Source organism: Lynx rufus, unplaced genomic scaffold (genome assembly GCF_022079265.1).
Source record: "Lynx rufus isolate CCGP_SWC_20201006 ecotype Redwood Valley unplaced genomic scaffold, mLynRuf1.p SCAF_35, whole genome shotgun sequence".
In the NCBI taxonomy this organism is placed as follows: domain Eukaryota; kingdom Metazoa; phylum Chordata; class Mammalia; order Carnivora; family Felidae; genus Lynx; species Lynx rufus.
Window position 1 is genome coordinate 1,311,531 of NW_025814851.1, and position 26,554 is coordinate 1,338,084.

The 26,554-nt window shown below is 37.4% G+C and overlaps 1 protein-coding gene across 1 annotated transcript in view; it reads right to left on the reverse strand.

Moving 5' to 3' along the window:
* The window catches only part of WNK3 (WNK lysine deficient protein kinase 3), a 154,448-nt gene that overhangs the window by 26,747 nt on the left and 101,147 nt on the right, over window positions 1–26,554 (reverse strand). The window contains exons 11-14 of the mRNA XM_047093639.1: window positions 20,413–20,560; window positions 2,579–2,695; window positions 1,182–1,337; window positions 1,049–1,100 (exon numbers count right to left, since the gene is read on the reverse strand). Coding sequence (XP_046949595.1) covers window positions 1,049–1,100; window positions 1,182–1,337; window positions 2,579–2,695; window positions 20,413–20,560 — 473 coding nt within the window. The remainder of the gene's footprint in view (window positions 1–1,048; window positions 1,101–1,181; window positions 1,338–2,578; window positions 2,696–20,412; window positions 20,561–26,554) is intronic.

A 26,554-nucleotide genomic window follows, 5' to 3' on the forward strand; every position in this document is an offset into this window, starting at 1 on the left:
GATTTTAGAATCTATGAAACAAACACTGTATCAATAGCAATAAAAGCAGGGCACAATTTTGGGGAGAAAATGGAAAACATTTTCTCCAGCTGTTCTGATCCTGATTATGATGATGCTTATGCAAATCTACAAACATTAACATTTACAGAACTATACCCCAAAAGAAAAAAAATCAATTTTACTGTATGATGACTTAAAAACAAAGTCCCTACACCTTTACTCCTACTTTGTAAACTTATTTAAATAATTCTTTTTTAAACTTTAATCTACTTTATCAGTTAGAAATCTGCTCAAATTCCTCCTAACAAGGAAAAGAACATAGAGGAGGACCCTGGCATCCTAACACAAAGTAAATTTCAGGGTAATGGTATCTGATTTCATGACTCCCACACCACCTGTTGCTTCTTCATGTTGTTATAATTCCTTCACAGGTCCTCATTTGTCTATGGCTCTTCGCCCCCTCCCAGATACTCTAAATATAACCATGACCAGAGCTGAAAAGAATGGAGAGATAAAGTCATCAGAAAAGAAAACAGAAGACCCCATTTTTAGTCCCTGGAAGTTGATCTAGTATCTGATTTACAAAAACTTATCAGTGATCAGAGCAGGTAGAAGCATAATATTAGTGGAAGGAAATCAAGATATAAATGACTATATTAAAAAATGAGGCAAACTTAGAACATAGGGATATCAGTTAAGAAAGGTTCTGTCGATCTCACATCAGTGGTTAAAAAAAAAAACTTACCAGTTGACTTCAAACAGTAAAGCCGATAAAGGTCATCAGTACTGTGACTGCTTTTCTGGTAACATACCATGCAGCAACTCGGAAATAAACTAATTTGATAAAGAACCAACACTTGAAGGAAACCTACAGAATGGTTTTACTTCTTACATCCAGGCTAAAAAGTCCTTTTAAAGTGTAGGAAAACCTACATTAACAATTTATTAATTTCCTTTATTGGCAAACATCTTTCCCAACGAAGTTGCATAAACTTTCCAAATGTCTTGCTTCAAGAGCCACACGGTAAATTTTATTAAATATACTTACTGCTGGTCTGAGTGGATGCAGAATTTATCTGTACTTGTTCAGATGATCCTGTCTGAATTAAAAATGAATAGATAAATAAAGAAGTTCCTGATACATATCTGAGAAGACCTATTTGCTAAATAATTGTTCTTACTTGGCTACTGTTTGATTCCACAATTATAGAGTCAGTTCCAATGGCTCTATCTATAGCAGAGTGGGCATGAAGGATCTCCTGGGCCTGACCTACAATAGCCCTCAATTCTTCTACAAATTTTTCTTTCTCGCTTTCCAGCACAAAGTTATCTTCAACCTGTCCAAAAGTAAAAATAAATCTATTAAATTTAGTTTCTTCAAAATGATAATATTGTATCCACAGTGACTATCTTAAAGAAAAATGAATTAAAATTAACTATTTAGATACAAATGCCACAACAGAATTAAAAAACAACCAGCACTAAAGGACCACACAGTACATTAAATTATTCTATTTGGAGACCACTGATGTTTGTCAGATTGATACTACCTACCAGAGAAGAACACAGCATTTAAACAAATATCTTGCATTCTATAAATTATCATTTAGGAACACAACTGAGGCAATGTTTATGTTTAAAACTAGGATGTCCAAACCCATAAGTTTTTAAATCACAAATCACAAAATGAAACATCTCTAATGATGATAAAGCATGGCCTGGAGACAGTTCATAAAATATGATGTTAAACAAGAGGCAGAAATGACAACGTTAACTTTTAATATGTTTAATTCTGGGGGTGCCTGGGTGGCTCAGTTGGTTAAGCATCCAACTTCGGCTTAGGTCATGATCTCACGGTTTGTGGGTTCGAGCCCAGCATTGGGCTCTGTGCTGACAGCTCAGAGCCTGGAACCTGCCTCAGATTCTGTGACTCCCTCTCTCTCTGCCTGTTCCCTGCTCACATTGTCTCTCTCAAAAAAATAAATAAACGTCAAAAGAATTTAAACAAAACGTTTAATTCTGTTTCTACAAGAATACATATCTGAAGAAAATTGGCAGAAACAAAAGCATTATGTACTCTTCCCGCCACCCTTACCTATCCCCATGAAAATAGGGCAAAACTACTAACTTAAGCCTAACAATTCAAAAAAAGTACGAAAACTAAATGAAATGATGAACATTACTTGACATCTATACGTAAGATGGTATATCAGTAGCTACTACATTAGAATTACCTGGAGTATTTCATAAACTACTGATGCTTAGGCCTTAACTCCAAAGATTCTGATTTAATTAGGGACCGAGGCAATGGATTTGTTTTTAAAAGCTCTCAAGGTGGTAAGAACCACTGACCTAGATAATGTCTTAATAAAACACTCTCATATTTTAGAGATAAGTATAATAAAATGAAAGAAGGTACAGTGACTTACTCTTGATCATAAGCAGTTTATCTTTGTGCAAATTTTAAAAACTAATGGTACCCTAAAAAAAGATTGCTCTGAATAAATGAGGGGAAAGGATGAGAGGGAAAAAGAGATGGAATGCCAGATGGAAGGTAATCTGGTTTCATTGTACTTACCATATAATCTGCAATGTCTTCTGGTGCGTCACCATCAGCATCAAACTTGAAGGTGACCATCTTGTTGTTGTGTGTCTCCAACTGACACTCCACCATGTTGTCTCCAGATGTTGACACCTGGGCACAAATATTTCACCAATTTAAGAGTCAGTTATTATCTTCTATTTGCAAATGGACAAAGGAACGTCTAGATGAGTTAACACACAATATATGGAAAAATAGTTTAAATTGTTGAGATTCTAAGAAGGTTGTTTTTCCCTGTTGAAACACTGCCTTAACACCCATTCTATGACAAATAAAAGACTTAAATTAGCAAAATGTTAGAACTGTGATCCTGTGGAAAAGAAAAATTTAACTTTTATGAAAACACAAAGTCTGAAGAGTCACTGTATTTTGCCGAAATGCAAAGTTTATTTAGTCCTTCATTTCCAAAATTCTCTTAATCACACAAATTAGCACGTTAAGCAATAGAAAACACACTGCTAATGGAAATGTATACTGGTCCAACCTTTTTGGATGGCAATCTAGCAACGTGAATTTTAAAAATTGTTAAATCTTCATATATTTTCACTACTTTTATTGACTTAATTTAAATTGAAGTAAAATTAACAGTTATATTGGATTCAGGTGTACAACATACTGGTTTAACAATTCCACGCATTACTCAGTGCTTACCATGGTAAATGTAGTCACCATCTGTCACAAGACAACGTTATTACACTCTCATTGACTTTAGTCCCTTTGCTGTACATCATCCCTTACAACAACCTCTCCTCTGCCAACCATTTTTGTTCTCTGAATTTTTTTAAGTTTATTTATTTATTTTGAGAGAGAAAGAGAGAGAGAGAGAGCATATGGAAAGGGGGAAGGGGCAGAGAGAGACAGGGAGAGAGAGAGAATCCCAAGCAGGCTCCACACCACCAGTGCAGAGCCCGATGCGGGGCTTGAACTCACGAACTTCAAGATCATGACCTGAGCCAACATCAGATGCTTAACCCACTGAGCCACCCAGGCTCCCCTGTTCTCTCAGTTTAAGAGTTGTTTTCTGCTCGTCACTTTTTTACCTATTAATTCTACTTCTAGCAATGAATCATTAAAAAAAACAGGGATCTTAAAAAAAAAACAGGGATCTTTATACAGATCTGTGTTCAAGAGTGTTTGCTACAGAGAAAGAGACATGCACAGACATACAGACAAAAGGAGAGAGAAAGACAAAAAGAGAAGAAACAGACTGGCAGACAGAGATAGACTGATAGAAACAATTTAAATGAAGAATAACAGAAGTGATTATTAAAATGTTATATCTCTATACAAGGGACTATCTAAGGCAACAATTTAAAATATTATGTTACCGGGGCACCTGAGTGGCTCAGTGAGTTGAGCATCCAACTCTTGATTTCAGGTCAGGTCATAATCCCAGGGTCAATGGATCAAGCCCTACATTAGGCTCCAAGCTGAGCAAGAGCCAATTTAAAATTCTCTCTTTCCCTCTGCCCCTCTCCCCTGCTCGCTTGCTCTCTCTCTCTCTCTCTCTCTCTCTTTCTCTCACTGTAAAATAAGAAAAATATTTTAAATATTATGCTATTGAAAAATTACAAAGCGACACAGGAAAATGCGCATGATATATTAAGTTTTTAAAAATGGAGAATATGGGGCACCTGGGTGGCTCAGTCAGTTAAGCATCCAACTCTTGATTTTGGCTCAGATCATGATCTCATGGTTTGTGGGACCAAGCCCTGCAATGGGTTTTGCACTGACAAACCTGAGTCTGCTTGGGATTCTCTCTACTTGTCTGTCTCTGTCTGTCTGTCTCTGTCTGTCTCTCTCTCTCTCTCTCTCTCTCTCCCATAAATAAATAAATAAATAAATAAATAAGAAAGAATATGACTTCTCAAACTATTGCAAAAAATAGAAAAGGAAGGAAAACTTCCAAATTCATTTTATGAAACCAGCATTACAAAACCAGATAAAGACATACAAAAAAAGAACTACAAGCCAAAATCACTGATGAACATAGATGCAAAAGTACTCAACAAAATACTACCAAACTGAATCCAATAACACATTAAAAAAATCATTCACCACGATCAAGTGGAATTTTTCCTGGGATGCAAGGGTGGCTCAATATTTGCAAATATATCACTGTGATACATACATCAACATGAGAAATGATAAGAACCATATGATCATTTCAATAGATGCAAAAAAGCATATGACAAAGCACAACATCCTTTCATGATATAAATCCTCAAGAAACTAGGTTGAGAGGGAACGTACCTCAACATAATAAAGGCCATATATGAAAAATCCACAGATAATGTAATGTTCAATGGTGAAAACTGAAAACATTCCCCTTTAAGGTCAGGAAAAAGTCAAGGATGTCTACTCTCACCACTTTTATTCAACATAGTACTGGAAATCCTAGCCTCAGCCATTAGACACAAAAAGAAATAAAAGGGATCCAAATTGGCAAGAAACAAGTAACCTTCTGCAATTTGAAAATGACATGATACTCTATGTGAAAAACCACCAAAAAACTACTAAAACTGATAAATGAATTTACAAAGGTTGCAGGATACAAAATCAATGTATAGAAATCAGTTGCATTTCGGGGTGCCTGGGTGGCTCAAATGTTTAAACATCTGACTTCAGCTCAAGTCATGATCTCATGGCTTGTGAGTTTGAGGCCCCCGTTGGGCTCTGTGCTGGCAGCTCAGAGCCTGGAGCCTAATTTGAATTCTGTGTCTCCCTCTCTCTCTCTGCCTTTCCCCACTCGTGCTCTGTCTCTGTCTCTTTCTCTCAAAGAAATTGAAGACAATACAAACAAATGGAAAGATATTCCATGCTCAAGAATTTGAAGAACATATATTGTTAAAATGACATTATAACCCAAAGCAATCTACAGATTTAATGTAAACCTCACCAAAACATTTTTTTTTACCGAACTAGAAAAAAATTTCCTAAAATTTGTATGCAACCACAAAGGACCCAGATTTGCCAAAACAATCTTCAAAAAGAAAAATAAAGCTATATGTATAACAATTCCAGACTTAAAGTTATACCACAAAGCTATCATAATCAAAAGAGTATGGTACTGGTGCAAAAACAGACACACAGATCAACAGAACAGGACTAAAGCCCAGAAATAAACCCACAATTACATGGTAATTTAATCTTCAACAAAAGAGACAAGAACACACAATTGGAAAAGGCTCCTTGAAAATTAGTGTTGGTAAAACTGGAGAGCTACATGCAAAAGAATGGAACTAGACCACTTTTGTACACTATACACAAAAATAAATGCAAAATAGATGAAAGAACTAAATGTGAGACTTGAAACCATTAAAGTCCTACAAGAGAACACAGGCAGTAATTTCTCTGACATTGGATATACCAATATTGTTCTAGATATGTCTGCCAAAGCAAGGGAAATATAAGCAGAAATGAACTATTGGGACTACATCAAACTAAAATGTTTCTGTACAACAAAGGAAATGATCAACAAAACTAAAAAACAATGTACTGAATGGGAGAAGATATTTACAAATGACCTATCCAATAAAAGGTTAGTATCCAAAATATATAAAGGATCAACAATAGCCAAACTATGGACAGAGCGCAAATATCCATCGACTAATGAATGGATAATGAATGCATAAAGAACATATGGTGTATACATGCATGGGCGCATGCGCGTGCACACACACACACACACACACACACACACACACACACACTGGAATATTACTCATGAATCAAAAAGACTGAAATCTTGCCATATGCAACAATGTGGATGGAGCTAGCATGTATAATGCTAAGCGAAATAAGTCACTCAGAGAAAGACAAATACCATACAATTTCATTTATATGTGAGATTTCAGAAACAAAAAGGATGAACATATGGCAAGGGGGGAAAGAGAAGAGAGGGAAAAAAACCACAAGAGACTCTTAATTCTAGAAAACAGACTATGGGTTGATGAAGGGAGGGGAGTGGGAGATGAGCTAGATGGGTGATGGGTACTAAGGAGGGCACTTGTGATCACTGTTTTTATTTTAATATGAAATTTATTGTCAAATTGGTTTCCATACAACACCCAGTGCTCATCCCAACAGGTGCCCTCCTCAATGCACATCACCCACTTTCCCCTCCCTCCCACCCCCCATCAACCCTCAGTTTATTCTCAGTTTTTAAGAGTCTCTTATGGTTTGCCTCCTTCCCTCACTGTAACTTTTTCTTCCCCCTTCCCCTGCCCCATGGTCTTCTGTTAAGTTTCTCAGCATCCACTTAAGTGTGAAAACATATGGTATCTGTCTTTCTCTGCATGACTTATTTCACTTAGCATGACACTCTCCAGTTCCATCCATGCGGCTAAAAAAGGCCATATTTCATTCTTTCTCATTGCCAAGTAGTATTCCATTATATATATAAACCACAACTTCTTTATCCATTCATCAGTTGATGGACATTTAGGTTCTTTCCATAATTTGGCTATTGTTGAAACTGCTGCTATAAACCTCGGGGTACAAGTGCCCCTATGCATCAGCACTCCTATATCTCTTGGATAAATACCTAGTAGTGCAATTGCTGGGTGGTAGGGTAGTTCTATTTTTAATTTCTTGAGGAACCTCCACATTGTTTTCCAGAGTGGCTGCACCAGTTTGCATTCCCACGAACAGGGCAAGAGGGTTCCTGTTTCTCCACATCCTCTCCAGCATCTATAGTCTCCTGATTTGTTCATTTTAGCCATTCAGGTTGGCGTGAGGTGATATCTGAGTGTGGTTTTGATTTGTATTTCCCTGACGAGGAGTGATGTTGAGCATCTTTTTATGCGCCTGTTGGCCATCTGGATGTCTTCTTTAGAGAAGTGTCTATTCACGTTTTCTGCCCATTTCTTCACTGGATTATTTGATTTTTGGGTGTGGAGTTTGGTGAGCTCTTTACAGATTTTGGATACTAGCTCTGTATGTGATATGTCATTTGCAAATATTTTTTCCCATTCTGTTGGTTGCCTTTTAGTTTTGTTGACTGTTTCCTTTGCAGTGAAGAAGCATTTTATCTTCATGAGGTCCCAATAGTTCATTTTTGCTTTTAATTCCCTTGCCTTTGGGGATGTGTCAAGTAAGAGATTGCGACGGCTGAGGTCAGAGAGGTTTTTTCCCTGCTTTCTCCTCTAGGGTTTTGATGGTTTCCTGTCTCACATTCAGGTCCTTTATACATTTTGAGTTTATTTTTGTGAATGGTGTAAGAGAGTGGTCTAGTTTCATCGTTCTGCATGTTGCTGTCCAGTTCTCCCAGCACCATTGGTTAAAGCGACTTTTTTCCATTGGATATTCTTTCCTGCCTTGTCAAAGATTAGTTGGCCATACTTTTGTGGGCCCAATTCTGGAGTCTCTATTCTACTACATTGGTCTCAGTGTCTGTTTTTGTGCCAATACCATGCTGTCTTGATAATTACAGCTTTGTAGTAGAGGCTAAAGTCTGGGATTGTGATGCCTCCTGATTTGGTCTTCTTCAATATTACTCTGGCTATTCAGGGCCTTTTGTGGTTCCATACAAATTTTAGGATTGCTTGTTCTAGCTTTGAGAACAATGCCTGTGCAATTTTGATTGGGATTGCATTGAATGTATGGATAGCTTTGGTTAGTATTGACATTTTAACAATATTTATTCTTCCAATCCATGAGCACAGAATGTTTTTCCATTTCTTTATATCTTCTTCAATTTCCTTCCTAAGCTTTCAATAGTTTTCAGCATACAGATCTTTTGCATCTTTGGTTAGGTTTATTCCTAGGTATTTTATGCTTCTTGGTGCAATTGTGAATAGGATCAGTTTCTTTATTTGTCTTTCTGTTGCTTCATTATTAGTGTATAACAATGCAGCTGATTTCTGTACATTAATTTTGCATCCTGTGACTTTGCAAAATTCATGTATCAGTTCTAGCAGACTTTTGGTGGAGTCTATCAGGTTTTCCTAGTATAATATCATTTCATCTGCAAAAAGTGAAAGCTTGATTTCATCTTTGCCAATTTTGATGCCTTTGATTTCCTTTTGTTGTCTGATTGCTGATGCTAGAACTTCCAACACTATGTTAAACAACAGCGGTGAGAGTTGGACATCCTGTCATGCTCCTGATCTCAGGGGGAAAGCTCTCAGTTTTTCCCCAGTGAGGATGATATTAGCTGTGGTCTTTTCACATAAATGGCTTTTATGATGTTTAAGTATGTTCCTTCTATCCCGAGTTTCTTGAGGGATTAAGAAAGGATGCTGAATTTTGACAAATGCTTTTTCTGCATCTATTGACAGGATCATATGGTTCTTTTCTTTTGTTAATGTAATGTATCACATTGATTGATTTGTGAATATTGAACCAGCCCTGAAGCCCAGGAATGAATCCCACTTGATCATGGTGAATAATTCTTTTTATACGCTGTTGGATTTGATTTGCTAGTACCTTATTGAGAATTTTTGCATCCATATTCATCAGGGATATTGGCCTGTAGTTCTCTTTTTTTTTTTGCTGGGTCTCTGTCTGGTCTAGGAATCAAAGTAATGCTGGCTTCACAGAATGAGTCTGGAAGTTTTCCTTCCCTTTCTATTTTTTGGAACACCTTGAGAAAGAAAGGTATTATCTCTGCTTTAAATGTCTGGTAGAATTCCCCAGGGAAGCCATCTGGTCCTGGACTCTTATTTGCTGGGAGATTTTTGATAACTGATTCAATTTCCTCACTGGTTATGGGTCTGTTCAAATTTTCTATTTCTTCCTGTTTGAGTTTTGGAAGTGTGTGGGTGCTTAGGAATTTGTCCATGTCTTCCAGGTTGTCTAGTTTGTTGGCACATAATTTTTCATGGTATTCCCTGAAAATTGCTTGTATTTCTGATGGATTGATTGTAATAATTCCATTTTCATTTATGATTTTATCTATTTGGGCCATCTCCCTTTTCTTTTTGAGAAGCCTGGCTAGCGATTTATCAATTTTGTTTATTTTTCCAAAAAAACAACTCTTGGATTCACTGATCTGCTCTAATCTTTTTTTAGATTCTATACTAAATAAATACTGCTTATTTCTGGTCTGATTTTTATTATTTCTCTTCTGCTGACTTTGGGGTGTCTTTGCTGTTCTGCTTCTATTTCCTTTAGGTGTGCTGTTAGATTTTGTATTTGGGATTTTTCTTGTTTCTTGAGATAGGCCTGCATTGCAATGTAGTTTCCTCTCAGGACTGCTTTTGCTGCATCCCAAAACGTGTGGATTGTTGTATTTTCATTTTCATTTGTTTCCATAATTCTTTAATTTCTTCTCGAATTGCCTGGTTGATCCATTCATTCTTTAGTAGGGTGTTCTTTAACCTCCATGCTTTTGGAGGTTTCCCAGAGGTTTTCCCGTGCTTGATTTCAAGCTTCATAGCATTGTGGTCTGAACGTATGCATGGTATGATCTCAATTCTTGTATACTTACAAAGGGCTGGTTTGTGACACAGTATGTGATTGAACTTGGAGAATGTTCCATGTGCACTCGAGAAGAAAGTATATTCTGTTGCTTTGGGATGCAGAGTTCTCAATATATCTGTCAAGTCCATCTGATCCAATGTATCATTCAGGGCCCTTGTTTCTTTATTTATTCTCTGTCTAGATGTTCTATCCATTGATGTAAAGGGGTTAAAGTCCCCTGAAATTACCACATTCTTATCAATAAGTTTGCGTATGTTTGTGATTAACTGTTATACATATTTGGGGGCTCTCGTATTCGGGGCATAGACATTTATTATTCTTAGCTCTTCCTGATGGATAGACCCTGTAATTATGATATAATGCCCTTCTTCATCTCCTGTTACAACCTTTAATTTAAAGTCTAGTTTGCCTGATATAAGTATGGCTACTCCAGCTTTCTTTTGATTTCCCGTTGCATGATAGATAGTTCTCCATGCCCTCACTTTCAATCTGAAGGTGTCCTCAGGTCTAAAATGAGTCTCTTGGACCCAGTAAAAAAAGAGAACTACAGGCCAATATCCCTGATGAATATGGATGCAAAAATTCTCAATAAGATACTAGCAAATAGAATTCAACAGCATATAAAAAGAATTATTCACCATGATCAAGTGGGATTCATTCCTGGGATGCAGGGCTGGTTCAACATTCGCAAATCAATCAACGTGATACATCACATTAACAAAAAAAAAAGAGAAGAACCATATGATCCTGTCAATCGATGCAGAAAAGGCCTTTGACAAAATCCAGCACCCTTTCTTAATAAAAACCCTTGAGAAAGTCGGGATAGAAGGAACATACTTACACATCATAAAAGCCATTTATGAAAAGCCCACAGCTAACATCATCCTCAATGGGGAAAAACAGAGCTTTTTCCCTGAGATCAGGAACACGACAGGGATGTCCACTCTCACCTCTGTTGTTTAACATAGTGTTGGAAGTTCTAGCATCAGCAATCAGACAACAAAAGGAAATCAAAGGCATCAAAATTGGCAAAGATGAAGTCAAGCTTTCGCTTTTTGCAGATGACATATTATACATGGAAAATCCGATAGACTCCACCAAAAGTCTGCTAGAACTGATACATGAAGTCAGCAAAGTTGCAGGATACAAAATCAATGTACAGAAATCAGTTGCATTCTTATACACTAACAATGAAGCAACAGAAAGACAAATAAAGAAACTGATCCCATTCACAATTGCACCAAGAAGCATAAAATACCTAGGAATCAATCTAACCAAAGATGTAAAGGATCTGTATGCTGAAAACTATAGAAAGCTTATGAAGGTAGTTGAAGAAGATTTAAAGAAATGGAAAAACATTCCCTGCTCATGGATTGGAAGAATAAATATTGTCAAAATGTCAATACTACCCAAAGCTATCTACACATTCAATGCAATCCCAATCAAAATTGCACAGGCATTCTTCTCGAAAGTAGAACAAGCCATCCTAAAATTCATATGGAACCACAAAAGGCCCCGAATAGCCAAAGGAATTTTGAAGAAGAAGACCAAAGCAGGAGGCATCACAATCCCAGACTTTAGCCTCTACTACAAAGCTGTCATCATCAAGACAGCATGGTATTGGCACAAAAACAGACACACAGACCAATGGAATAGAATAGAAACCCCAGAACTAGACCCACAAACGTATGGCCAACTCATCTTTGACAAAGCAGGAAAGAACATCCAATGGAAAAAAGTCTCTTTAACAAATGGTGCTGGGAGAAATGGACAGCAACATGCAGAAGGTTGAAACTAGACCACTTTCTCACATCATTCACAAAAATAAACTCAAAATGGATTAAGGACCTGAATATGAGACAGGAAACCATCAAAACCCTAGAGGAGAAAGCAGGAAAAGACCTCTCTGACCTCAGCCGTCGCAATCTCTTACTTGACACATCCCCAAAGGCAAGGGAATTAAAAGCAAAAATGAATTACTGGGACTTTATTAAGATAAAAAGCTTCTGTACAGCAAAGGAAACAACCAACAAAACTAAAAGGCAACCAACAGAATGGGAAAAGATATTTGCAAATGACATATCGGACAAAGGGCTAGTATCCAAAATCTATAAAGAGCTCACCAACTCCACACCCGAAAAACAAAAAATCCAGTGAAGAAATGGGCAGAAAACGTGAATAGACACTTCTCTAAAGAAGACATCCAGATGGCCAACAGGCACATGAAACGATATTCAACGTTGCTCCTTATCAGGGAAATACAAATCAAAACCACACTCAGATATCACCTCACGCCAGTCAGAGTGGCCAAAATGAACAAATCAGGAGACTATAGATGCTGGAGAGGATGTGGAGAAACGGGAACCCTCTGGAAAGCAGTGTGGAGGTTCCTCAGAAATTTAAAAATAGACCTACCCTATGACCCAGCAATAGCACTGCTAGGAATTTACCCAAGGGATACAGGAGTACTGATGCATAGGGGCACTTGTACCCCAATGTTTATAGCAGCACTCTCAACAATAGCCAAATTGTGGAAAGAGCCTAAATGTCCATCAACTGATGAATGGATAAAGAAATTGTGGTTTATATACACAATGGAATACTACGTGGCAATGAGAAAGGATGAAATATGGCCTTTTGTAGCAACGTGGATGGAACTGGAGAGTGTGATGCTAAGTGAAATAAGCCATACAGAGAAAGACAGATACCATATGGTTTTCACTCTTATGTGGATCTTGAGAAACTTAACAGAAACCCATGGGGGAGGGGAAGGGAAAAAAAAAAGATGTTAGAGTGGGAGAGAGCCAAAGCATAAGAGACTGTTAAAAACTGAGAACAAACTGAGGGTTAATGGGGGGTGGGAGGGAGGAAAGGGTGGGTGATGGGTATTGAGGAGGGCACCTTTTGGGATGAGCACTGGGTGTTGTATGGAAACCAATTTGACAATAAATTTCATATATTGAAAATAAATAAATAAATAAAATGAGTCTCTTGTAGACAGCAAATGGATGGGTCATGTGTTTTTATCCATTCTGATACTCTATGCCTTTTGGTTGGAGCATTTAGTCCATTTGCATTCAATGTTATTATAGAAAGATATTGTGTTAGAGTCATTGTGATGTCTACAGGTTCCATGCTTGTAGTGATGTCTCTGGCACTTTGTGGTCCTTGCAACATTTCACTCACAGAGTCCCCCAGAGGATCTCTTGTAGGGCTGGTTTAGAGGTGATGAATTCCTTCAGTTTTTGTTTGTTAGGGAAAATCTTTATCTCTTCTTCTATTCTGAATGACAGACTTGCTGGATAAAGGATTCTTGGCTGCATATTTTTTCTGTTCATTACACTGAAGATTTCCTGCCATTCCTTTCTGGCCTGCCAAGTTTCAGTAGAGAGGTCTGCTACTACCCTTATGTGTCTACCTTTGTATGTTGGGGCCAATTTATCCCTAGCTGCTTTCAGAATTCTCTCTTTATCCTTGTATTTTGCCAGTTTCACTATGATATGTCATGTAGAAGATCGTTTCATGTTATATCTGAAGGGAGTTCTCTGTGTCTCTTGGATTTCAATGCCTATTTCCTTCCCCAGATCAGGGAAGTTCTCAGCTATGATTTGTTCAAGTACACCTTCAGCCCCTTTCTCTCTCTCTTCTTCTTCTGGAATTCCTATGATGCAGATATTGTTCCGTTTGATTGCATCACTTAGTTCTCTAATTCTCCTCTCATACTCCTGGATTTTTTTTATCTCTCTTTTTCTCAGCTTCTTCTTTTTCCATAATTTCATCTTCTAATTTACCTATCTCTCGTCTGCCTCTTCAATCCGTGCTGTGGCCACCTCCATTTTATTTTGCACCTCATTTATACCATTTTTTACCACCTCATGACTCTTTTATAGTCCCTTGATCTCTGTAGCAATAGATTCTGTTGTCCTCTATGCTTTTTTCAAGCCCAGCGATTAATTTTATGACTATTATTCCAAATTCTTGTTCTGTTATATTGCTTAAATAGGTTTTGATCAATTCATTAGCTGTTGCTACTTCCTGGAATTTTTTTAGGAGAATTCTTCCGTTTCATCGTAATTTGGGTAGTTTTCTATCCTTTGTTTGTTTTAATTTAATGTTTTTATTTTTGAGACAGAGAGAGACAGAGCATGAGCAGGGGAGGGGCAGAGACAGAGGGAGACACAGAATCCAAAGCAGGCTCCAGGCTCTGAGCTGTCAGCACAGAGCCTGATGCGGGCCCAAACTCATGGACTGTGAGATCATGACCTGAGCCAAAGCAGACACCCAACCGACCGATCCACCCAGGCGCCCCAAGTCCTTTATGCGTTTTAAAAGCTTGTGTGCTCTGCACCTGCAAACACTGCTATATTAAAGGAGCGTTATACACTGTCCAGGGCCTGACCCTTCAGGAGGTGTTTAATCGGGGATTGTTACTTGCTCTCTGTTGTTGTGACTTTGGTAATTTTATTACCCTACTCGTAGTAATATTTTGTACCCTCCACCAGATTTGTTCCTTGGAGTAGCCCTGTAAAGGAAAACAGACAGACAAACAGGAGACAAAAACATGCAAACACACTAGCAAATAACGCAAACAAATAAACAAAAACAAAAACCTAACGGCTAAAAACCAAAACCCAAAAACACAGACTACAAGTAAAGAAGAGGTTGGAGGAGGTGCTGAGGGAAGAGCACATCCAAAGAGAAATGACAATAGTGGGGTGGGGGATAAACGTTGATTGGGCAGTTGATTAGTCAGAGAGACTAAAAGGCTTAATCCAGAGAGAAAGGAAAATAAAGAAGGAGGTGGGGAAAATGAAACAAAGATAAAATTACCCATAAAGAGAAACTATATGGCTTGATTATTCCAGAGAGAGAGAAAGGAGTGTAAAGAAGGACAGTGTAAAGAAGAACATGCATCAAGATGCATTAAATATGCCTGTTCAGACAGACCAAAAACCAGAGTAACCAGCCAAGGAGAGGGAAGAGATAAGGAGGAGAAATGGCGGGGGGGGGGGGGGGCGGGCGGCAGCGGACGAAGGCAGGTTCTATGCTATCATGGAGCCCTCCAGGGAGGGAACCGCTTTCTCAAGCTGCAGACTGAGCCTGTGACCTACAATCGCACCCAGGCGTGGCTCCCCTCCTCCCCAGCTGTGGGAACAGGGAGCTGGCCCCAGTCCGAAGAAAGCCCCGCAGTTAGAGATTGGATCCCTCTCCGTCTCAGTCCGAGGTCTTTCTCGAGCACTGGGTTTTGTATGTAAGTAATCAATCACAAAATTCCATTCCTGAAACCAATACTGCACTGCACTGAATGTTAACTAAAATTTAAGTATAAAAAAAATTTAAAAATATCAATATTTACATAAATCATTATGTTGTACACCTTTAACGTTTATAATGTTATATGTCAATTATATCTCCTAAAACTTAAAAAAATAAAAATTAAAAAAAACAAAATATATGAAAAACTTCTAAAACTCAACACAAAAATATAAGCCCATTACAGAATGGTCAGAAGAGAGTCAGAGCTTGGGAAGATGGTGGAGTAGGAGGATGCAGAGCTCAACCCTTCCTACATTTTCAACTAGATATCATCCACACCCAAGTCAATAAACTGGAGAGTGATCCAAAGACAGGCAAAACAAACTCCACAACTAGAGATGAAGCTGCATTTGAAAAGTTAAGAAGGTCAGAGGCCAAAGAGGCTGCCCACAAAAGGAATAAAGTTATGTGCATAAACAGAGCAGAGAAACTGACCCTCACACCAGGGAGTTCACAGGAGGAATACTGATCCCCATAAAGTTTGGCTCTCAGAACCAGAGGGGCAGGGGCACCTGGGTGGCAAAGTCTGTTGAGCACCGGACTCTCAATTTCAGCTCAGGTTATATTCCCAGGGGCATGGGATCAAGGCATGCAACAGGCTCCACACTGAGCACAGAGTCTGCTTAAGATATTCTCTCTCTCTCTCCATCTGCCCTGTTCGCGTTCTCTCTCTTAAACAACCACACACACACACACACACACACACACACACACACACACACAAGAGGGACTACATTCTATGAGTTTGTAAAACCAGTGGGGCTTACAACCTGGAGCTTTACAGGTCAGCTGACTCAGCACTGGGCAAGCCAGGTGGGTGAATGACAGGTGGGTTGCCACCCTTAAAGAGACAGCAAACTGCAGAGAGGCAACATAAAAATGGCAGCTTATACAAAGCCGGGGGAAACAGGAGTCAGATCTGTTCATACTGATTTTGGACTGTATTGGGGACTTTTCCTAAAATGAGGGAGCTGGCACATGCCAGTTTTGTCCCCTGCCCATAGCATAAGCACAGAGACACCTGCAGAAGGCGAGACTGCACAGACGCTTGCTACCTAACCCACCAGCAGTATTCCACACCCGTGAGTTCTGCTGAGGATTGCCTACTCCAAGCCTGCAAGCTTTGGCCGTATACTCAAGACAAATTATGTTAAAGACACACAGGTACCCTGCCTAGCAACAGGTGCACAGCTGCCAAAGGGCAACAGGCATGTCAGCAGCACCATATCCAGCTATGCACACCCACCACCCTCGTGTATCCTGCCCAACTGCGATCCCCAGCCACCATCGCACATTGAGCCCAAACTCATGGCCTGGCCTCGATGGCACATAGTCCCCAGGGGTTGTGGGAGGGGGGATGGGCTAAATGGGTAAGGGGCATTAAGGAATCTAGTGAAATCATTGCTTCACTATATACTAACTAGTTTGGATGTAAATTTTAAAAAATAAAAAATAAAGTTAAAAAAATAAAAATTAAAAAAAAAAGTACGGGGAAACAAATGAAAATGAAAACACAATGATCCAAAACCTCTGGGATGTAGCAAAAGTGGTTCTAAGAGGGAATTTACAACAATACAGGTCTACCTCAAGAAGGAAGGAATATCTCAAATAAACAACCTGACCATGCACCTAAAGGAGGTAGAAAAAGTACAACAGTCAAAACCTAAAACCAGAAGAAAAATGGAAATAACAAAGATGGGATTAGAAATAAAAGATATAGAAACTAAAAACAAAACATAGCAAAGCAAAACAAAACAAAACAAAACAAAACAAACAATAGAACAGATCAATGACACCAGGAGCTGGTTCTTTGAAAAAAATTATAAAATTGTTAAACCTCTAGTCAGACTTGTCAAGAAAAAAGAGAAAGGGCTCAAATAAATAAAATCACAAATGAGAAAAGAGAAATAGCAACCAACATCAAACATATAATCACAAGAGAATACTATGAAAAACTATATGCCAACAAATTGGATAATCTAGAAGAAATGGATAAATTCCTAGAAACATATAAACTACCGAAACTGAAACAGAAGGAAATCGAAAATTTGAACAGAGACAACCAGCAAAGAAATTGAGTCAGTAATCAAAAAATTCCCAACAAACAAAAGTTAGGGACCAGATGGCTTCACAGGTGAATTTTAACAAAATTTAAAGAAGAGTTAATACCTATTCTTCTCAAACTATTCCAAAAAAATAGAAAAGGAAGCAAAACTTCCAAATCCACTCTATGAGGCCAGCATTACTCTGATACAAAATCCAGATAAAGACACCAGTCAAAAAGAGAACTACAGGCCGATATCCCTGATGAACATAGATGCAAATAATCAATTTTGAAAAGGAAAAGCAAAGTTGAAGACGTCACAATTCTGGATTTCAAGTTATACTCCCAAGCTATAGTAATCAAACAGTATGGTACGGGCACAAAGAGACACAAAAACCAATGAAAAGAAATAGAAGATGCAGAATAAACCCACAACTTCAGGGTTAATTAATCTTTGACAAAGCAGGAAACAATATGCAATGGTAAAAGGACAGTCCATTCAACAAATGGTGTTGGAAAAACTGGACAGCAACATGCAAAAGAATGAAATTCCACCTCTTTCTTATACCATACACATAAATAAGTTCAAAATGGATTAAAGATCTGAATGTGAGACCTGAAACTGTAAAATTCCTAGAAGAGAACACAGGCATTAACTTCTTTGAAATCAGCAGTAGCAAATTCTTTCTATTTATATCTCCTGAGGAAAAGGAAACAAAAGCAAAAATGATCTACTGGGATGACATCAAAATAAAAAGCTTCTGCACATCAAAGGAAACAACTAAAAAAACTAAAAGGCAGGGCGCCTGGGTGGCTTGGTCGGTTAAGTGTCCGACTTCGGCTCAGGTCATGATCTCACGGTCCGTGAGTTCGAGCCCCGCGTCGGGCTCTGTGCTGGCAGCTCGGAGCCTGGAGCCTGTTTCGGATTCTGTGTCTCCCTCTCTCTCTGCCCCTCCCCTGTTCATGCTCTGTCTCTCTCTGTCTCAAAAATAAATAAACATTAAAAAAAAGAAAAAAAAAACTAAAAGGCAACCTATGGAATGGGAGGAGATACTTGCAAATTACATATCCAATAAAGGGCTAGTATGCAAAATATATAAAGAATTTATAAAACTCAACATACAAAAACAAATAATCGAATTAAAAAGTTGTCAGAAGACTTAAACAGACATTTCTCCAAAGAAGATACTCAGGCCAAAAGACACATGAAAATGCTCATCATCACTTATCATCATGGCATTGCAAATCAAAACTATAATGAGATATCACCTCACACCTGTCACAATGACTAAAATCAACAACACAAGTAACAACAGGTGTTTATGAGGATGTGTAGAAAAGGGAACCCTCATGCACTGTTGCTGAAAATGCAAACTGGTATAGCCACTGTGGAAGACAGTATGGAGGTTCCTCAAAATGTTAAAAACAAAACTACCCTATGATTCAGTAATCACACTACTAGGTGTTTACATTAAGGATACATAAACACTAATTCAAAGGGATACATGCACCCCTATGTTAATAGCAGCATTTACAGTAGCCAAGATATGGAAGCAGTACAAATGTCCATCGATTGATGAACGGATAAAGAAGATATGGGGTGCCTGGGTGGCTCAGTTGGTTAAGCGTCTGACTTTGGCTTAGGTCATGATCTCACAGTTCATGAGTTTGAACCTCTGTGCTGACAGCAGACAGCCCACTTTGGATCCTCTGTCCCCGTCTCTCCACCCCTCCCCCAATCATGTACATGTACTCTCTCTCTTAAAAATAAACATTAAAAAAAATTTTTTAAAAGATATGGTTGGGGTGCCTGGGTGGCTCAGTCAGTTGAGTGTCCGACTTCAGCTCAGGTCATGATCTTGCAGTCTGTGGGTTCGAGCCCCACATCAGGCTCTGTGCTGACAGCTCAGACCCTGGAGCCTGCTTCAGATTCTGTGTCTCCCCCTCTCGCTGCCCCTCCTCCCTCTCATGCTCTGTCTCTGTCTCTTTGTCTCACAAATAAATAAACATTAAAAAAAATTGAAAGATATGGTATATACATACAAACTAGGTTACTCAGACATAAAAAAGAATGAAATCTTGTCATTTGCAACAAAATGGATGTAGTTCAACAATATAATGCTAAGTGCAATAAGTCAGTCAGAGAAAGACAAATACCATAAGATTTTACTCATATATAGGATTTAAGAAACAAAACAAATAAGCAGAAGATTAAAATAAAAGAGAGAAGGAGAGAGAGACACTCAAGAAACAGACTCCTAACTATAGAGAAACTGATGATCACCAGAGGGCATGTGCATGGGGGATGGATAAAATAAGTGATGGGTATTAAAGAGTACACTTATGATGAGCACTAAGTGATATATATGATTTTTGAGTAACTATATTGTACAACTGAAACTAATATAACATTGTATGTTAACTATACTAGAATTAAAATTAAAAACTTAATGAAATTAAAATATATGTGTGTGTGTTCAGCAAAAAAAAAGGAAGAATATGAAATTATACAATGGTTTAAGCATCCATCCAAGATGTATATACCAATTAGTTAGAAATATCAGCTTTAAAGTTTGGATTCCAATCAGACTATCAATTGCTAGTTCAATGACCATAGGCAAATTGCTTTACCCCTCTAATCTTCAATATCTTCATTTGTAAACATGAGTATGCTAACACCTATCATACAGGTTTACTGAAGGATTAAATGATAAAACAAATGCATAACATTTAAGGTGTCTACCAAAAAAGAAAACATTTGCTACTATTACTAGTACTATTACAACCTTAATAATGTAAAATACTATACATACATATAGAAAAAAGATGAAAAAAGTGAATTTAATTTTCTTCCTTGTATTTGGCCTATACTTCCTAATACATAATATTGTTATCAGAAAAAAATTTAATGAGAGAAACATTAGCGCTTCACATGCTTTATACTCACCTCTTAAGAAACATGGCCCCTCTCTGTCAACACAGACCTCTACACACACTCTTAAGCAAATAATATTTACACACTCACCTGAAGCACAGTAAGTTGGAATTTAGTCCCCTTCTCTGGTCGAGGACAGGAAGCTCTTCTTTGTTTGCTCCGATCTTGTTTGCCATTTCCATATAGGTTATCAGGAGTATTGATGTTTTCCTTCACAGCTGCCACATCTTGATTCAGACTAGTTATTTAAAAAAAAAAAAAGCAACTCCTATTCAATTTCTCAGAGCAAACACTATGCCATAATTCTCAAAGCCCAATATTTAACCCAAATCAGAATTATCATCGGAAATTCTATGATAGCTAGAATAATTCCATTCTCATAGCAAAATTCTAGACAACTTCCAATTATAAAATAATACATTATGAATTTAAGGAAAATAAATAAGAAATATAATATGTGAGAGTATACAAATAGCAAATTGTACACCCATTTAAGGGTGAATTTAATAGTATGTGAATTATATCTCAATAAAGATGTTTTTAAAAATTATGAAACACTGAGATAATATGTATTTATTTGGCAATCACCCGACACTAGTGGGAATGAAAGAAAAACACTGTCAGTGATGGACCTCTGTGGAACCTTTTATCAGAGGATTCTCTTGATCAGCTTTATCTTGTTTGTTTTTTGGGTATAGTATTAATTTGTTCAAATAAAACTTCTAAAAACCAATTTTCACTCAAAATATACCTGTTTATGTGAAAAAAATCAATAGGGTATATATAGATAGACCAAGTGAGGAAGAAAGGAATAGGGCAAGAGAAAGAACAAAAAATGAAAATCCAATGAAGAAAATGTACTAGTGGGTTGTTGGAAGATAGCAGTGGAGTAGGAGTACTTTAAGCTCACCTTGTCCCACAAATACAACCAGATAACTATCAAATAATCCTAAATACACCAGAAAATGACCTGAAGACTGGCAGAGCATACTACACAACTAAAGGTAGAAAAGAGGCCACATGGAAGAAGGTAAAAAGTGCAGAGATGTGGTTGGGGAGTGAAATGGACCATGACCATGGGAGTGGAGAGAATGCACTGGTTGTAGAGAAGGGTGAGACAGACTAACACGCAGGGGAGTACTTGGGGGAAACAAATTCCATAGCAATTGGCTTGTAAAGCAAGAGGGGCCAAATTTCATGACTGCTGGCAACTAGAGGGGCATAAAGTCTGGAGTTTTAAAGGTCACTGGGCTTGGCTAGGATACAGCATGGAGGGCATTATGTTGCTCTTGCAGAGAAGGCAGGCAAACAACCTGTGGGTATACAGCACAGAAACAGTGATATGAAAAATACCTGGCACATACAGTGGAGAGGGTTATTTGTTTATTTTGGACCACATCCAAGAGAGGCAGTGTTCATGGAGAGAAATCTTCAGGAAGAAAATAACAAGACAGTGCCATTTCTCTCCACTGACCCTAAGCATAAGCACAGCGACACCTATAGGAACCAATACAATACCAACACTCGCTTACACCAAGCCCTGTCCCCCATATTCCAGTGGAACCACTCTTCTCATTTTCCACTGATGCCTTAGCAGTCCCCTCCTCTAGAAAACTGGCCCCAAACCCTGCTCACACCACACCTTCCCACTCAGGAGTTTTGAGGAGCCTCAGTTACAGCAGCAGTGGCAACAGGTCTCATTTCACAAACAGACCAGAGCACACCTAAGTTAAAACGTGCCACATTCAGTCCAGGGACCAGACATTCCTTGTAATAGGCAAACAAAGCCTCTATAGACGACTGACCTAAAGGATACAGCAGCAAAGACAAAACATAAGAGCACATGCAGAACACACTAGAGACACTCCAGGAAGCACCAGGCCTAGGGAAACAGGGGACACTACATGGCAGGGCACTACAGGATCTCTTCATCATAAGATCATTACCCTGAGGAACAGAAGATGTAGCTTATTTCCTAACACAGACAAATGGACACAGAAATGTAGGTAAAATGAAAAGACAGAGAAATTTACCCCAAATTAAAGAACAGTACAAGGCCATGGCCAGAGATCTAAGCAAAACAGAAATAAGTAACATGCCCAATAGAGAATTTAAAGTAATGATCACAAAGATACTCACTGGACTTGAGAAAAGAGTGGAAGACATCAGTGAGACCCTTAACACAGAGATAAGGAATAAAATAGCATTGATAAAGGGCTCAATAAACCAAATGAGAAGCATGCTAGATGGAATGAACAGCAGGATGGAAGAAGCAGAGGAACAACTCAGTGACCTAGAAGACAGAATAATGGAAAGTAATCAAGTTGAACAAGAGAGAAAAGAACTATGAAAAATGAAAACAGACTTAGGGAACACAGTGACTCCACCAAATGTAATAATATTCATATTATAGGAGTCCTAGAAGAAGGAAGACAAAAGAGGGTACAAAATTTACTTGAAAAAATAATAGTTGAAAACTTCCCTGATCTGGGGAAGGTAACAGACATCCAGATCCAGGAGGCACAGGGAACTCCCATCAAAATTAACAAAAGGAGGTCAACACCAAGATATATTGTAATTAAACTGGCAAAATATAGTGATAAAGAAAAAAATTTTAAAGCAGCAAGGCAAAAGAAGATACCCAAAAGGCTAGAAACCCAAAAAGGCTAGCAGGGGATTTTTCAGCAGAAACTTTTCAAGCCAAAAGTGAGTGGCCTTATATATTCAAACTGCTGAATGGGAAAAATCTGTAGCTAAGAATACTCTATTCAGCAAGGCTATCAATCAGAATAGAAGGAGAGATAAAGAGCTTCCTAGGCAAATAAAAACTAAAGGAGTTCATGACCAAAAAACCAACCCTGTAAGAAATATTTAAGGGGACTCTTTGAGTGGAAAGGAGAGACCAAAAGTGACAGTATAAAAGTAGGAAACAAAAGGAGTAAAAAATAATATTTCTGTCAAAAATCAGACAAGGCATTCACAAAATAAAAGGAAAATGTGTCAAATATGTAAATACGGGAAATATGATAAAATATACCTAAAATGTGGGCAGGAGAGAAGTAAAGAATGGTTCTAATTTTTAATGCTGATAAAATTAATATAGACAGCTATATGCTTAAGAGGTTATATACAAACCTAATGTTAACCATGTATCAAAAATCATTAATAAGTATGTAAAGAACAAAGAGAAAAAATCCAAATATATCAATAAGGAAAATCATCAATGATCAGAGAAAATGATCAGAGAAAATCTTCAGAAACCACAAAACAAATAATAAAATGAGAATACATTATCAATAATTACTTTGAATATAAATGGACTAAATGCTCCAATCAAAAGACATCGGCAGCACATATACTAAAAGACATAGGAGGACAGAATGGAAAGAAAGCAAGACAAATCTATATGTGGCTTATAAGAGACCCATTTTAGACCTAAAGACACAAGCAGAATGAAAATGAGGGGGTGGAGAAATGTCTATCATAAAAATGGATGTCAACAGAAAGATGAGGAGCAATACTTATATCAGAGAAAATAGACTTTAAAACAAAGACAGTAACAAGAAACAAAGAAGGACACTATATAATCATAAAGGGGATATCCAACAAGAAGTTGTAACAATTCTTAGGACACCCATCTTACAAGCAACAAAAGACATAAAACAGTTAATAACAAACATAAAAATCAATAATAATACAATAATAGTTGGGTACTTTAACACCCAACTTACATCAGTGGACAGATCATTTAAACAAAACATCAACAAGAAAACAATGGTTTTGAATGCCACACTGGAACAGCTGGATTTAACAGATACATTCAGAACATTCTATCCCAAACAGCAGAATACATGTTCTTTTAAAGTGCACATGAAACATTCTCCAGAATAGATCACATATTAGATCTCAAAACAAGTCTCATGAAATTGAAGAAGATTTAAGTCATACCATGCATATTTTCAGGCCACAATGCTACAAAACTAGAAGTCAACCACAGGAAAAAAATCTGTAAAGATCACAAATACATGCAGGTTAAATAACATGCTACTAAACAATGAATGGCTCAACCAGGAAATCAAGGAAGAAATAATAGCACATGGAAACAAATGAAAATGAAAACACAAGGTTCCAAAACCTCTGGGATGGAGCAAAAGCAGTTCTAAGAGGGAAGTTCAAGGCAATTCAGGCCTACCTCAAGAAGCAAAAAAAAAAAAAACAAACCTCAAATAAATCACCTAACCTTACACTCAGTTTCTCTGACAGAAAAAGTACAACAAACAAAACCTAAAACCAGCAGAAGGAATGAAATAATAAATATTAGAGCAGAAATAAGTGATATAGAAACTAAAGAAACAATAGAACAAATCAATGAAATCAGGAACTGGTTCTTTGAAAAAAATTAATAAAATTGGTAGACCTCTAGTTAGACTTATCAAAAAAAAAGGAGAAAGGACCCAAATAGACAAAATCACAAATAAGGGAGGATAAATAACCGCCAACACTATAGAAATATGAACAATTATAAGAGTGTATTATGAAAATCTATATGCCATCAAACTGGACAATCTAGAAAACATGGATAAATTCATAGAAACATATAAACTCCCCAAATTGAAACATGAAGAAATAGAAAATCTTAGCAGATGGATAACCAGCAAAGGAATAGAATCAGTAATCAAAAAACTCCCAACAAACAAACGTCCAGGACCAGATGGCTTCACAGGCAAATTCTACCAAACATTTAAAGAAGAGTTAATACTTACTCTTCTCAAACTATGCCAAAAAATAGCAAAGGAAATAAAACTTCCAAATTCATTCTATGAAGCCAGCATTACCCTGATACCAAAACCAGATAAAGACACCATAGAAAAGAGAACCACAGGCCAATATCCCTTATTCCTGCTGAATATACATGCAAAAGTCCTCAACAAAATACTAGCACACTGAATCCAACAATACATTAAAAACATCATCCACCACAATCAAGTGGGACTTATTCCAGGGTTTCAAGAGTGACTCAATATTGGCAAATCACTCAATGTATTACATCATATCAATAAGAGAAAAGATAAGAACCATATGATCATTTCAATAGATGCAGAAAAAAAGCATTTGGCAAAGTACAACATCAATTCTTGAGAAAAACCCTCAACAAAATAGGTTTAGAGGAAACATATCTCAACATAATAGAGGCCATCTACATAAATCCCACAGGCAACATCATACTTAATGGGGAAGAACTGAGATTTTCCTCTAAGGTCAGCAACAAGACAAAGATGTATACTCTTACCACTTTTATTCAACATAGTACTGGAAGTCTTAGCCACAGAAATCAGACAACAACAAAAAAATAAAATAAAAAGGCATCCAAATTGATAGGAAGAAGTAAAACTTTCACTATTGCAGATGACATGATACAAAATATAGAAAACCCAAAAGACTCCACCACAAAACTACTGTAACTGATGAAGAAATGCAGTAAGGTCACAGGATACAAAATCAATATACAGAAATCTGTTGCATTTCTGTACACCAATAATGTAACAGCAGAAAGAGAAATTAAGAAAGCAATCCCATTTACAATTGTACCAAAAATAATAAAATACTTAGGAATAAACCTAACCAAAAAGGTGAAAGATCTGTACTCTGAAAACTATAAAACACTGATGAAAGAAATCCAAGATGACACAATGAAATGGAAAGACATTCCATGCTGAGGAATTAGAAGAATAAATATTGTTAAAATGTCTATACTGCCCAAAGTAATCTACATATTCATTGCAATCCCTAACAAAATACCAACATGTTTTTTCACAGAACCAGAATAAATGATCCTAAAATTTGTATGAAACCACAAAAGACCCTGAAAAGCCAAAGCAATGTTGAAAAAGAAAAGTAAAGCTGGAGGCATCACAATTCCAGACTTCAAGTTATATTACAAACCTGTAGTAATCAAAACAGTACAAAAATAGACACATAGATCAATAGGACAGAACAGAATTCCAGAAACAAACCCACAACTATAGGTCAATGAATCTTCGACAAAGCAGGGAAGAATGTCCAATGGGAAAAGAATGTCTCTTCAACAAATGGTGTTGGGAAAACTGGACAACATGCAAAACAATGAAACTGGATCACTTTCTTACACCATATGTAAGAATAAATTCAAAATGAATTAAAGACCTAAACATGAGACATGAAACCATAAAAATCCTAGAAAAGATCACAGGCA